Consider the following 14547-nt stretch of genomic DNA (forward strand, 5'->3'; position numbering starts at 1 on the left):
CGCGTCTGAGCTGCCCGCTGCCCAGCGCCGTCTGAGCTGCCCGCCTGACCCAGCGGCCGTCAGGTCTGAGCTGCGTGCCTGCCCAGCGCCGGTCTGGCCGCCCGCTGCCCAGCGCCGTCGAGCCGCCCGTCTGCCCAGCGCCATCTGAGCCGCCGTCTGCCCAGCGCCATCTGAGCGCCCGTCTGTTCCGAGCCGCCAGAGCGCCCCGTCTGTCCCGAGCCATTAGAGCCGCCCGTCTGTCCCGAGCATTAGAGCCGTCCGTCAGTCAGGAGCCGCCAGAGACGCCAGCCAGTCAGGAGCCGCCAGAGCCGCCAGCAGTCAGGAGCGCCAGAGCCGCCAGCCAGTCAGGAGCGCCAGAGCGCCAGCCAGTCAGAGCCGCCAGTCAGTCATGAGCTCTTCGGTCATGAGCTGCCTTCGGTCATGAGCTGGCCTTCCGGTCATGAGCTGCCTTCCGTCATGAGCTGCCTTCCGTCATGATGCTTGCTCTTCCGGTCATGAGCTGCCTCCGGTCATGAGCTGCCCTCCGGTCATGGGCTCGCCTCCGGTCATGGGCTGCCCTCCGTCATGGCTGCCCTCGGTCATGGGCTGCCTCCGGTCATGGCTGCCCTCCGGTCATGGCTGCCCCCCGGTCATGAGCTGGCCCTCCGGTCATGAGCTGCCGCCGGTCATGAGCTGCCCGCCGGTCATGAGCTGCCCGTCCGGTCATGAGCTGCCTCGTCATGAGCTGCCCTTCGTCATGAGCTGCCCTTCGGTCCTGAGCTACCTCTCGGTCCTGAGCTACCTCTCGGTCTGAGCTACCTCTCGTCCTGAGCGACTCTCGGTCCGAGCTACCTCTCGGTCCTGAGCTACCTCGTCCGAAGCTACTCTCGGTCTGACTACCTCGGTCCTGAGCTACCTCTCGGTCCTGAGCTACCTCTCCGGTCCTGAGCTACCTCTCGGTTCGGAGCTGTTCCTCAGTCTGATGGGCCCTTTGTGAGGGTTCCTAGGCCAAGGTCGGCGGCGAGGGTCGCCACTCAAAGGACGCTAAGGAGGGGGACAAAGACAATGGTGGAGTGGTGTCCTCGTCCAGTGCTGGAGCCGCCACCGCGGACAGATGCCACCAGACCCTCCCTAGAGTTTTAGGGGGTGCGTTCGGAGTCCGCACTCAGGAGGGGGGGGTACTGCACGTTCTGACCATAGTTCTTGTGTGTTTTTGCTTGTTTTAGTGTTGTCAGGACGTGAGCTGGGTGGCATTCTATGTTGTTTGTCTGTTTCTATGTTTGGCCTTATATGGTTCTCAATCAGAGCAGGTGTTTGTGTTGTCTCTGATTGGGAATCATATATAGGTGGCTTGTTTTGTTTGTTGGGGTTTGTGGGTGGTTGTTTCCTGTCTTTGTGTTTTTCTCTGCACCAGATAGGGCTGTATCGGTTTGCGACACATTGTTGTTATTTTGTATTTGTAAGTGTTCACTGTTTATCGTTTAATTAAACATGTTGAGCACTGGCTACGCTGCGTGTTGGTCCGATCCCTGTTACACCCTCTCTTCTCGTGAAGAGGAGGAAGGCTGCCGTTACAATGACAGAGTCTTGATCTGGTGGTCCTCCATCCACACCTTGATTGACCTGGCTGTGTGGCATGGAGCATTGTCCTGCTGGGAAAAAAACAATCCTCAGAGTTGGGGAACATTGTCAGAGCAGAAGGAAGCACGTTTTCTTCCAGGACAACCTTGTACATGGCTTGATTCATGCGTACTTCACAAAGACAAATCTGCCCGATTCCAGTCTTGCTGAAGCACCCCCAGATCATCACCGATTCTCCACCAAATTTCACAGTGGGTGCGAGACCTGGAGAGGCCTACAAGCCACAGTGTCTCGCACCCACTGTGAAATTTGGTGGGGGATCGGTGATGATCTGGGGTTGCTTCATCAAGGCTGAAATCGGGCAGATTTGTCTTTGTGAAAGACTGGTGGAGGGCATGCCAAGACGCATGAAAGCTGTGATTGAAAATCAGGGTTATTCCACCAAATATTGATTTCTAATGTTAAAACATTAGTATTGTGTTGTTTAAAAATGAATATGAACTTATTTTCTTTGCATTATTCGAGGTCTGACAACACTGCATCTTTTTTGTTATTTTGACCAGTTGTCATTTTCTGCAAATAAATGCTCCAAATGACCGTATTTATTTAAATATTTTTATTTGGAATTTGGGAGGAAATGTTGTCAGTAGTTTATAGAATCATTTTTTAAATTGTAATTTTACTCAAATACATACATATAAACAGTGAAACTGATAATTTTTGCAGTTGTAGTTGTGTGTCTTCGAGTGAAGTTGTGTGTCTTCGAGTGAAACAGAATGGTTTACCTCTGGATTACATTAACGAACTGGAGGCAGTGGAAACCAATGGCTACAGTAGTCCGTCCATTTGAAATGACATCACCGCGTTGAAACCTGCTGGGAAAGGAAAGGCCTGTAGATGCTACCAGAGGAAGCATTTAGTGTAAATTAAATTCACGAGGTTATTTAGGGGTGATAAAGGGAATTTGACATAAGACTCAATTATCCTGTTGTACCCTTGCAACATAATCAGCTGGAGTAAAAATGCATTCGAGTTTTAAAAAATCTGCACACTGGTAAACACTCCTATGTGATCAGTGTATTAGTAAAAAATGTGAGCCATTTATTTTAGATGCGATACCAAATAAAGGACAAATGGACTCTTCCTAATTCTTATTTTACAATGACGGATCTAAATTAGAGTAAAGTTTAAACTGGGAATTTCTGAAGCTATACTTATTTCTACCAAGTGCATTGAACTATAAAATGAATACACCAACACTGACAAATATTTGTATTGGTTCTATTTCATTAAATCAGTGGACAAGACAATCATCTGTAGGCTATGGACTATTCATGTTAAATTGGCAACAGTAATGCAACACGATAGATCGGATGCTTGAGGAAAAAACGGATAAACGGATAAATAAAACACATTTAGTCTCAGTAGCAAGTTGACATACATTTGCTACGATGGGTTTGTGTAACATCACACTGGTAGCTAAATCGTATTTTTTCTTTGGTTACGAGTGAGTAAGTTTACATGCACAGTAATAATTTGATATGAAACTGATTGTGACAATATTATGCAATAGTCATGGAAACACCTTACTCTGCTTATTTTAATCGGCGAAAGGTGACATCGAAGTAAGCATATGCTGATTAAAACACCTGGTTTTCTAATCAATATTTCGAATTATTACGACATGTTTGGGAAATCCTGATTTACCGTGGAGCAATTACAAGTGGCGAAAACCCTGTATAAAAAGAAACAAACAGCATGCCAAAAGCGCGGTCGCAATTCGAGGCCAAATTACGCGCATCCGAGGCTGTTTTTGGTTTCACTTCCTCAAAGAACCAGTACTGTGTTCAGTGTTTTTACCCCTCCTGACATTGTTTGAGACAAGACTAGATTCCTATTCTAACGGTCATAGAGAAACGTTTTGTTATTATCCTGTCGTACGCTATTTAATGGTTTAATAACCAAGACTGGAGTTGGTTTTTGAAGAGAGCCGTAGTTCCCGAGTTTTTCCGCCGCGGACTAAGACAGCGCGGATAAGAACAATGTTATCAAAGGTTCTGACGGTATGTATAGGCAGCCCATATACGTATATCGTACGTGATAGCCATAGATTAATATAATGTCTTTTATCCGTACTGTTGGATCATTTTCTCCTAACTGATTATCTGACTAGAATTCCTAATTACATTTTCCAGTAAATACAGGCAGCTGAAGCCATGCATATTATGGGCTCCAGTGCCGAGGAAGCCCGTGCTGGACTAACGGGCCATGTGTCCACTGTCCAAATGCTCACCTTGCACCGTGAGCTACTGGTTTCCCAAGTGAAGAGCACGCAGTGCATTCTGGATAACCTCCTAGAAAGTGGTTTTCTGTGTATCGAGGATGCAGAAATCATCCAGCGCGCAGCCACCAAGACAGACCAGGTAATTTACCATAGGAGGGTTTCAGAGAGGAGACATGTCCATTTGGACCACACACATTAAATGTCAAAGTACCCATCACAAAGACATGCTCTTGCATTCACAAATAGCCTACTAGGCCCTAACTAAAATGGACTAATTGATTTTAAGATGAGAAAATATAAAGACAAGACTTCATTTTGCAATACAATGGCATTTGGTATGTTGCCAGTATCTTACCTGTGAAAAATCCTGTTTGGCCACATTAATCAAAATGTGGGAAGTAATATTAATTAAATATGAATCACTGGTAAGTAAATATGATTGCCATTGTGCAGGTGTGTAAAAGGGGGAAACTGTTAGCGGTCAAATTATTGTTAAATATTGAATCACTGTAAAGTAAATATGATTTACTTATGATTGATATTGCGCAGGTGCGTAAAATCCTGGAATTGGTCCAAAGCAAAGGGGAGCAGGCATGTGAATACTTCCTATATATTCTCTACAAAGTTTATGACGCATACATAGACCTCCAACCATGGCTTAAAGAGATCAACTACCAGCCACCAGACTTCATACGGGACATACCAGTGAAGAACACGGACCCTAGTAAGTATGTCACTAGACTGTATGGTGCAGCACTTCATGTGTTATTGGAATTTTACTTAACAATAAAAAAATACAGTGCATTGAAAATGTAAGCTATTAGAGAATCATGAGGGCAACTACTGTATATTTTGGCTGAATATCGGTGGTTGAGAATGAGACTGCGGTGTATTCTCACTACCCCCCTCCTCTCAGTTAGTAGGTACTGTGAGAAGCTGAGGCACGAGCTGGGCCGAGACACACGCTTCATTGCATCCTACACCAAGCGAGAGGAAACCCTGCTGGAGGAGCTCTATACAGACACCCTAATGGAGCTCCTGAATGAGCGCAATGAGAGCCTGGGCCACCTGGAGGGTCTGGAGCAGCTCCTGGGAGAGCAGGGTGTCTTTAACCCACAGGCAGAGACGGTGCTCATCACGGGGGACGCTGGGGTGGGCAAGTCCATCCTCCTCCAGAAGCTCCAGAGGCTGTGGTCAAATAGGGAGCTGGAACAGACAGACGCRATGTTCTTCTTCAAGTTCCGCTGTAGGATGTTCAGCACATTCAAGGAGACAGACGAGATCTCACTCAGGGACCTGCTTTTCAAATACAACTGCTACCCCGACCAAGATGCGGACAATGAGGTGTTCAGCTACATCCTCCGCTTCCCTGAAAAGGTTCTCTTTACGTTTGACGGCTATGATGAGATCCAGGCTGATCTGGACCTGGAGAACATGCCTGAGGTGGTTTCTCCAGAGGAGAGGACTCACCCCCTTCTGGTGCTCATTAACCTGCTCTGTGGGAAGCTGCTTAATGGTTCCCGGAAGGTCCTGACGGCTCGGACAGGCACCGAGGTCCAGAGCAGGGTGATCCGGAAGAGGGTGGCACTGCGTGGTTTCTCTCCGGCCCACCTTCAAACCTACACCAACCTGCACTTRCAAGACCAAGAGCACCGGGACTTGGTCTCAGTCCAGCTGGATGCCAGCCCCCACCTCTGTGGCCTCTGCTCCATCCCACTCTTCTGCTGGATCGTCTTCAAGAGCTTTAAACACCTGCGCTCAGTCTACGACGACTTTGAGCTGCCAGAGGCTTGCATGACCCTCACTAACATATTCCTTCTGCTGTCTGAAATCTTCTTCAGCCGGGGGGCCGCTCCCCCACCGGGCCTCCTGAAGAGAAACACCAGGTGCCCCGCTGATACCTTCAGGGCAGGGCTGAGGCCGCTGACAGCCTTCTCCAAGCTGGCTCTGCTGGGCARGGAGAGAGGAGGCTTTGTGTTCGACCAGGAGGAGGTGGCCTCCTGTGGCCTGACTGAGGAGGACCTTCAGGTGGGTTTCCTCCGACCAGTCAGCCGCTACGATGCCTGTGGAAACCCTTCTACGTTTGAGTTCTTTCACCTCACCCTGCAGTCCTTCTTGGCTGCATTCTCCCTGGTTCTGGACGAACATGCCAGCGTAGGCAACATCCTCAAGTTCTTCACCGAGTGCAGCAGGAGGGACAACACATCTTGTTTATCATTTGTCTTTCCCTGCATCGGTGGCTCCTCCAAACCCAGGGGAAAGGARCCGTTCAAGACCAACGAGCATCTCCAGTACGCCAACCTCTTCCTGTGTGGACTGCTGTCTAAGACCAACYCCGGCCTYCTGGAGCACATGGTTCCTCCAGCGCTACTGAAGAGGAAGCGGGCYGTCCTCAAGTCCTACCTGTCCACCAGCGTGAGGTCCCACCTCCGCGGCCTGCCACTCCACAGCACAGAGCAGGAGGGCAGCAAGGTGCATGTCCTTCCCAACTTCCTGTGGATGCTGCGTTGCATCTTCGAGACAGGAAGTAAAGAGGTGGCCCAGCTGACTGCGAAGGGCATCACAGCTGACTACATCAAGCTGGGCTACTGTAATGTGTTCTCTGGCGACTGCAGTGCCCTCAACTTTGTGCTGCAGCACCGGCGGAAGAGGCTAGGGGTGGACATGGACAACAACAACATCAGTGACTATGGGGTCAAGCAGCTCAGGCCTTCATTCAGTAAGATGACCGTGGTGAGGTGAGGAATTAGGAATATATGCAGATGGAAACACTATGTATTTTATGCAACTGTTTACATGAAAGGTACACTTGTTTACAAATAACATAGACAAATAATTTCTTAGTGCTATAAAAAATACTAGTATAACTTTTCATCTAAATTTGTTTTTCCATTTCAGATTGTGTGTCAATCAGATCTCAGACAGCAGCGTCGAGGTACTGGCTGAGGAGCTTATCAAACACAGAGTGGTGGAGGTTCTGGGGTGAGTCAGTGTCTATCAGGGTCAACTTGCCTGTCAAACTTTAGTACTGTATTATGCTATATGACAAATTCATATGTGACTGTGACTGTATTTCTGTTGCCTTGATTTTGCAGACTTTACAATAATCACATCACGGACATCGGAGCCAAGCTAATTGCTCATATCATTGAGGAATGTCCTAAGTTAAGAGTCGTCAAGTATGTAAATTAATATGTTCAATCAATTATATAATTACTTGTTTATAAATGTAAATGTTTATTTTTGGCACTTTGATTTGTTCAAAGGGTTGGCAGCAACAAGTTCACCAGTGTGGGTGGCAGGTACCTGGCCAGTGCCATTCAGAAGAGCACATCTATCTTTGACGTGGGGTAAGTGCACTATTACAATATTTTTTTATTTATCAGAGTGCATGGGATGGATTGTTCCTGTTTTTCAGAATGTGGGGGAACAGCATTGGTGATGAAGGAGCAAGAGCATTCGCAGAGGCCCTGAGGAATCACCCAAGTCTTACCAACCTCAGGTGAGATGGATGGCAAGATATGTCATCGTTATCACTTCTCTTAATAAGTATGTGGCACTGATTGTGCCATGTCTTTTTCAGTTCACCCACAACTGCGGTTGAGGTCAGAAATAAGGACGTATAAGCCATTGTTGTATCATTTTACAAACGCACATTCAGCTACAGTATGGGTTATCGAACTCCCTTACTCACAAACACTGAAACTACAGTATCTATTTTACAGTATATCACTCTGCCTCATAGTAATATCATTACCTAAAGTAATACAGTATACTTATGTACTACTAAAAGTAATTATATTTCTATGCTCTTCTCTCCCTTAGCCTCTCAGCCAATGGCATCACTTCAGAAGGTGGGAGGAGCTTGGCTGAAGCACTGAAATGCAACACAATGCTCAGAATCTTCTGGTAGGACAATCTTATTCATACATCAAATTTCTGTGACAGTATTTGTCTCTGTATATMTAATGTGTATCTGTGTCTTGGAGTACAGTACAGTTTAAATGTGTGTTGTGGTGTTCTAGGTTGGTGCAAAATGAGTTGTCAGATGATGTAGCACCAGACATGGCAGAACTGATCAGATCCAACACGGGTCTATCTCACCTCTGGTAAGGCAGGCCCCAGTCTCAACACACTCCCAACAACCAATAATGAAGTTTAACCACAMAATTAACCAGAAAGTGAACAAGTTATTTCTGAATGTGAAGAAAAGTTAGCCGGTTAACCTAGTGATCCCTCTGTTTCACTCTGCGCAGGTTAATCAATAATCAGCTGACAGTGGATGGAATCAGACAGCTGTCAGAGGCTCTCTCCCACAACACATCACTCAAAGAGATCWGGTGAGTGTACACAATGTGACGCAATGTCGCTCACTTAAAGGCACATTACWAWTTTTTTTTGTATCAGGTTAATAATAGTATTTGATATATTCCTTAGACACATTTTTATTTCAAAACATCTTTCACCATGTCCACTTTGTAATGATTGTGGGTCTTTTATTGTATTGCTGATTATCATTTGCTCTGTCATCACTCACCCACAGTTTGAAAGGAAACTGTCTTTCTGAAGAGGAAGAGAAGCTGTTTGAGGCTGAGGGAAGGCTACGCTTCCACTGAGGAGACAGAACTGCGCTGGAGCGTGTGTAGATTGGTCACCTCTGTTACCGAAACTTAGAAATTCTTTGTGTATTTTCTTGCATACAACATTTTGTAAATATTTGAACATACTGTATTAGCTAGGTGATTCTGGCATATGGGTAAAAGCCTTGACTACTGGCTGTAAGCGAAGGAGTGATGCGCGTTTGGAGCAATACTGGCTGTATCCAAGGGTCAGCCAATCGTTCACATAACAACAGAATGCAGCACGCGACTGAAGAAAAAGTCAGACAGCTAACGTTAAAGTTAGTAACGTTAACCTAACCAATTCGCTATAATACTAACTCGTTTACGAATCCTTGCCGTTCAAGTTATAACGCGTTAGTTGCTTACTGGACCCTGGCAATCTGTGTGAAATGTTGACTAGCTATGAACTAATGTTTTCCCTCTACAGTATGTGGTTCATTTTCAGAATGAGAGAATTAGGTGAAAATGAGGTGTTGCTTGTTAAACAAGTGCAATCAGCGATCAAGTGTAGCTGGGCCTGTCTTAAGCAGGATGCCACTATAGAGGTGAAAGGAACACCACACAGTTTCCCTATGTCTCACTTTTTCAATACAGTGGATAAAAAGGGGATGCCAGGTGTACTCTCTGCCTGAAAGAGATCAATTATGCCAACAAAGGGTKTCATGCTCTGCTGGCACATTGTAGAACAGATGTCCACAGGCAGAACGTGTACAATTGTAATAATGTGCAGTGTAGCCCAAAGATTTTGCTTATGTTGTGTTGAATTTGACAGTAACACTTGTGTGTGAGTGAGGGGGGATTATTAAAAGTTTTACTCAGTGAACATTATTTTTGCAAGTGTGTAACAATGTCTACTATAGTGGCCACTATAATAGAGTGACAATAGAATGCCTGTTTGTTTCATTCTATTTCTACTTGAAGATGTTTTTTTGTTGAAAGTGCAATAATTAGCTGTGTGTGAGGTCACAAGTGTTCTATTATAAAGGCTGTCATGGCTAACTGCAATATTGTATTGTTTTGTCCCAAGACTTGTTGTTTGCAGTAAAGTCTAGGCAACAAATAACATTGAATTGCTTTCTTTAAATTTTTTTGCTGTGAGTTAGGTTCACATTAACCACTTTATATTTTACACACAGAGACTGATCATGTAGATCATGTTCTTTGTTGTTTAATTAGTTAAAACCTGCATTTCCCCTAGCAGGGATTTTTTTGCATGTGTCAGTGCAAAAAATAGTGTCACCTTTTTGGGCCCTCACCAGTTTGCATCCCTGATCTATGCATAGTTACTTCACCCCTACCTACATGTACAAATGACCTCTAACCTGTACTCCCGCACACTGACTCGGTARAGGTACCCCRTGTATATAGCCTCGTTATTGTGTTACTTTTTATTATTTTTAACTTAAGTTTATTTGGCAAATATTTTCTTAACTCTTCTTGAACTGCACTGTTGGTTAAGGGCTTGTAAGTAAGCATTTCACGGTAAGGTCTACACTTGTTGTAGTCAGGTCATGTGACAAATACAGTTTGATTTGATTTGAAACTGCTTTTGTTGACCAAAGGAAATACTTTACTGGTGCTGAATTGCAGTATTGAATTTCTCCTGCACCACAACAGAGCCCAGTGTAAATAAACAGAATTTTATGTGGTGTCTGCAATTAACTGGAGACTAGGCCACTGCTCTGAAACCTCCCTTGTCATTTGCCCTAACTCTCTGCCTCATTCCCTTATTCTTGTATACTGGCTAGAACTGTATCTGTATGACACATAATAGACAGTCATGTTATGGTCAGTTTGTGGTTATGGTGACTAATGAATGTAGGTTAGCAGGCGATGAGAGGAACAAACAAATAGAGGAAGACAGGAAATTACACAACTTTCATATACACTACCGATCAAAAGTTTTAGAACACTTACTCATTCAAAGGTTTTGTCAATTGTACCGCAGAAATGGGACCTAAATCACAGAGGATAGATGTTGTGGTAGTAGCTGCAGAGAAGTAACTGGGTGTATGAGATTTTACTGCAACCCCCCACCCCAAAGATATATATATATATATATACACTGCTCAAAAAAATAAAGGGAACACTTAAACAACACAATGTAACTCCAAGTCAATCACACTTCTGTGAAATCAAACTGTCCACTTAGGAAGCAACACTGATTGACAATAAATTTCACATGCTGTTGTGCATTTGTGGCCTGCTGGAGGTCATTTTGCAGGGCTCTGGCAGTGCCCCTCCTTGCACAAAGGCGGAGGTAGCGGTCCTGCTGCTGGGTTGTTGCCCTCCTACGGCCTCCTCCAKGWCRRSTSWRMTARWSYCKTSTKMKRMMGTAMKYSKMKRAMGCTCTGTACACTACGCTGACAGACACAGCAAACCTTCTTGCCACAGCTCGCATTGATGTGCCATCCTGGATGAGCTGCACTACCTGAGCCACTTGTGTGGGTTGTAGACTCCGTCTCATGCTACCACTAGAGTGAAAGCACCGCCAGCATTCAAAAGTGACCAAAACATCAGCCAGGAAGCATAGGAACTGAGAAGTGGTCTGTGGTCACCACCTGCAGAACCACTCCTTTATTGGGGGTGTCTTGCTAATTGCCTATAATTTCCACCTTTTGTCTATTCCATTTGCACAACAGCATGTGAAATTTATTGTCAATCAGTGTTGCTTCCTAAGTGGACAGTTTGATTTCACAGAAGTGTGATTGACTTGGAGTTACATTGTGTTGTTTAAGTGTTCCCTTTATTTTTTTGAGCAGTGTATATATACACACAGTACCAGTCAAAAGTTTGGACACCTACTCATTCAAGGGTTTTTCTTTATTAATTTTTTTTTTCTTCTCCACATTGTATAATAATAGTGAAGACATCAAAACTATGGAATAACACATTTGGAATCATGTAGTAACCAAAAAAGTGTTAAACAAATCAAAATATATTTTTTATTTGAGATTCTTCAAAGTAGCCACCCTTTTCCTTCGATGACAGCTTTGCACACGCTTGACATTCTCTCAACCAGCTTCATGAGGTAGTCACCTGGAATGCATTTCAATTAACAGGTGTGCCTTCTTAAAAGTTAATTTGTGGAATTTCTATCCTTCTTAATGCGTTTGAGCCAATCAGTTGTGTTGTGACAAGTTAGGGGGGTATACAGAACATAGCCCTATTTGGTAAAAGAKCAAGTCTATATTATGGCAAGAACAGCTCAAATAAGCAAAGAGAAACGACAGTCCATCATTACTTTAAGACATGAAGGTCAGTCAATACGTAAAATTTAATGAACTTTTAAAGTTTCATCAAGTGCAGTCGCAAAAACCATCAAGCTCTATGATGAAACTGGCTCTCATGAGGACCGCCACAGGATTGTCCTTTCAACAGGACAATGACCCAACAGGCTGTGTAAAGGCTATTTTACCAAGGAGGAGAGTGATGGGGTGCTGCATCAGATGACCTGGCCTCCACAATCCCCCGACCTCAACCCAAATTGAGATGGTTTGGGATGAGTCGGACCGCAGAGGGAAGGAAAAGCAGCCAACAAGTGCTCAGCATATGTGGGATCTCCTTCAAGACTGTTGGAAAAGCATTCCAGGTGAAGCTGGTTGAGAGAATGCCAAGAGTGTGCAAAGCTGTCATCAAGGCAAAAGGTGGCTATTTGAAGAATCTCAAATATAAAATGTATTTTGATTTGTTTAACACTTTTTTGGTTACTACATGATATGTGTTATTTCATATTTTTGATGTCTTCACTATTATTCTACAATGTAGAAAATAGTACAAATAAAGAAAAAGCCTTGAATGAGTAGGTGTTCTAAAACTTTGGACCGGTAATGTAACTTTTCAATGACTGTTGAGAAAGCTTCTGCCATAATGCATTYAAAGTGAAACACTCATCCACCAAGTGCTCCAAAAATGTTGCTCTTTTAATTTCAAATTCTGTACATATTTTTACATAAATGGAATGTTATAACATACTGTATGTCTAAAAAGTTTCTAAATGAACATTTCTAGGCATGTACTGTCAGCCTGTCTCTGAAGTACCTTGGAAAGTATAACCCAAATAAAAATAGTTTCCTTCACCTCTCAACTATTACTTGAATGCCCTACTACACCTCCACCTTCATTCAAGCAAGGTCATCCCCAACTAATAATCATCTACAGTATGTTCGCTGTCATGGTATTTTAAAGTATCATGAATGGAACATCAAGTATAGCTACCTGATGACATATGTGTGTTCTCCAACACATCTCGCATTCATATATGTTGACTGTTTTAAACACTGCATCCTCACAGGTCCATCCATATGGAGCTTTTCAACACGGTAGATTTGGATAGACATCGATCCGATTGGATTGATATGGGCTCAAATTGGCAACTGTAGCATAAGCAGCAAAACCAAAACATTTCCACAAAATGACCATATAACCCCCCTCCTTTACCACGGGCCTGACATCCAAACGGAATTCTCTACAGTGAAACATAACGAAATCAGTTTAGGTGCTAGGCTGCCTCCCCACTCGCCCCCCAAAGAAACCCAAACATCCAAAATAAAAGACTAACAAAACTGAAATGGGGGGAAAATGTGATTTAAAACTGATTCTAGCTACAGTAGATCATATAAGGCTGTTCTGGTAGGCTAGCTAGGGAGGATCCTCGTGCTACACACATACCCATGACAATAAGGGCATATTGTACACATACATATGCTTCACAATCGTGAGCCTTTCGACAACATTTCAATACATTTACAGTACAGTAGCCATGGGACAAACCATGCGGTTAGACTAGACATTCTAGTTTCAGACCAGATATTCTAGTTTCTCCCTCACTGATGTGCAATGAGGAGAAACTCTGATCTGGATTTAGATGGAACTTTATTAGCTATAGTACATGATGACAAATGGGGAAACAGTCCATTTGGGTGGGGGATTTTTATTGTCCTAATTCKAAAGTGCTTTATGCCTTGCTGTACTAAAATAATTTGTTAGCAGCATGTTTTAGAGGCATGATGATGGCACTTTTGGAGAAACCACAGTTAATATGGTGTAACTGACCCAGTAGCCATGGTAACACTATCTTTAGTATATCCATACCATAATACCCAGATCCCCTATTAATGCTCTTTGTTAATTTGTCTGACTGGTCATTACAAGTTTGAATTGGGCAACCAATATAAATACTATTGATCTTATTCCTAGATATGTAATAATATAATACTATAATCTAAAATCTCTAAACTGTGGAGATTGAAAAACCTCCACAATGATTGTGAAAAGCATAGCCAATAAAGCCTTTTGTCTCATTCYTTMAATTTGTCWATCAGTTTCTTACTCTGCCCTTATTCGCAACCCAATGTTGAAGATGGAGGTCTAGTATACTAGTTAGCAGCGCATCCTGGGAAAGCTCTCAAAACATTAAAGAGAACAACATCAAGGCCTTGTTTAAATATTACAACACAGGGTTGCTGGAAGCTGAAATGTATTAGATAAGAAATGTGTAAWACCTTCAAATACGCTGACAAAGTTTCTGGGGATCCAACATTCTAATGCTAACTTTTTTGAAGACATCAGTCTTCCCCTTATTCTGATTGGCTTTGGCCACCAATCGCCTACTTCCTGCCCCGGCCTCTCACCTCTACTGTGATAGATTGATTGGTAGATGATTATGATTGGGTAAAAAGTCTCCCAGCTCAGGCAGCTATTTGAAACTGCACTGAAATGGACAAACATGAATAGAATACATAGTTATTCATGTTATTCTCTTTGCATTAAGGCCCGACTTAGTTTCACTATAACTCACACATACATACACAGATATGCAATTACACCATTATGTCAAAACTTGCACACTTAAAATAAAATAATTTGCATAATAATAACTGCTAAGTCTCATTATGATAAATAAAGATTAAAAGTCAAAGTGAGTGAGTGAGAGAAGAGGATGGGTGTGTGAACCCTGTAGAAGGCTAGAGTATATACACCACATAATGTCACKGGGGCCCTGGGGGAGGGGGATATCTGATCTGGGGTCAGCACATTGTAGCCTGGATCCCAACTGAATTGCTCCTCTTCACAATTGCC

General features: G+C 43.7%; 1 protein-coding gene across 2 annotated transcripts; it reads left to right on the plus strand.

Moving 5' to 3' along the window:
* The first annotated feature begins 3376 nt into the window (after positions 1-3376).
* Positions 3377-9070, plus strand: LOC112068921 (nucleotide-binding oligomerization domain-containing protein 1). Of its 2 annotated transcripts, XM_024136151.2 has the most exons (12): positions 3377-3623; positions 3756-3983; positions 4394-4568; positions 4761-6582; positions 6743-6826; positions 6940-7023; positions 7111-7194; positions 7263-7346; positions 7670-7753; positions 7870-7953; positions 8101-8184; positions 8388-9070. In XM_024136151.2, exons 2-12 carry the CDS (start codon positions 3777-3779, stop codon positions 8458-8460), a joined length of 2865 nt encoding a protein of 954 aa, XP_023991919.1. In that variant the 5' UTR covers positions 3377-3623; positions 3756-3776; the 3' UTR covers positions 8461-9070. The 2 variants fall into 2 exon arrangements, with proteins under 2 accessions (XP_023991919.1, XP_023991920.1); XM_024136152.2 differs by lacking the exons at positions 7670-7753; positions 7870-7953; positions 8101-8184; positions 8388-9070 and adding an exon at positions 7428-7549.
* The last annotated feature ends 5477 nt before the right edge of the window (positions 9071-14547 follow it).

This window comes from Salvelinus sp. IW2-2015, unplaced genomic scaffold (genome assembly GCF_002910315.2).
Source record: "Salvelinus sp. IW2-2015 unplaced genomic scaffold, ASM291031v2 Un_scaffold789, whole genome shotgun sequence".
NCBI lineage: Eukaryota > Metazoa > Chordata > Actinopteri > Salmoniformes > Salmonidae > Salvelinus > Salvelinus sp. IW2-2015.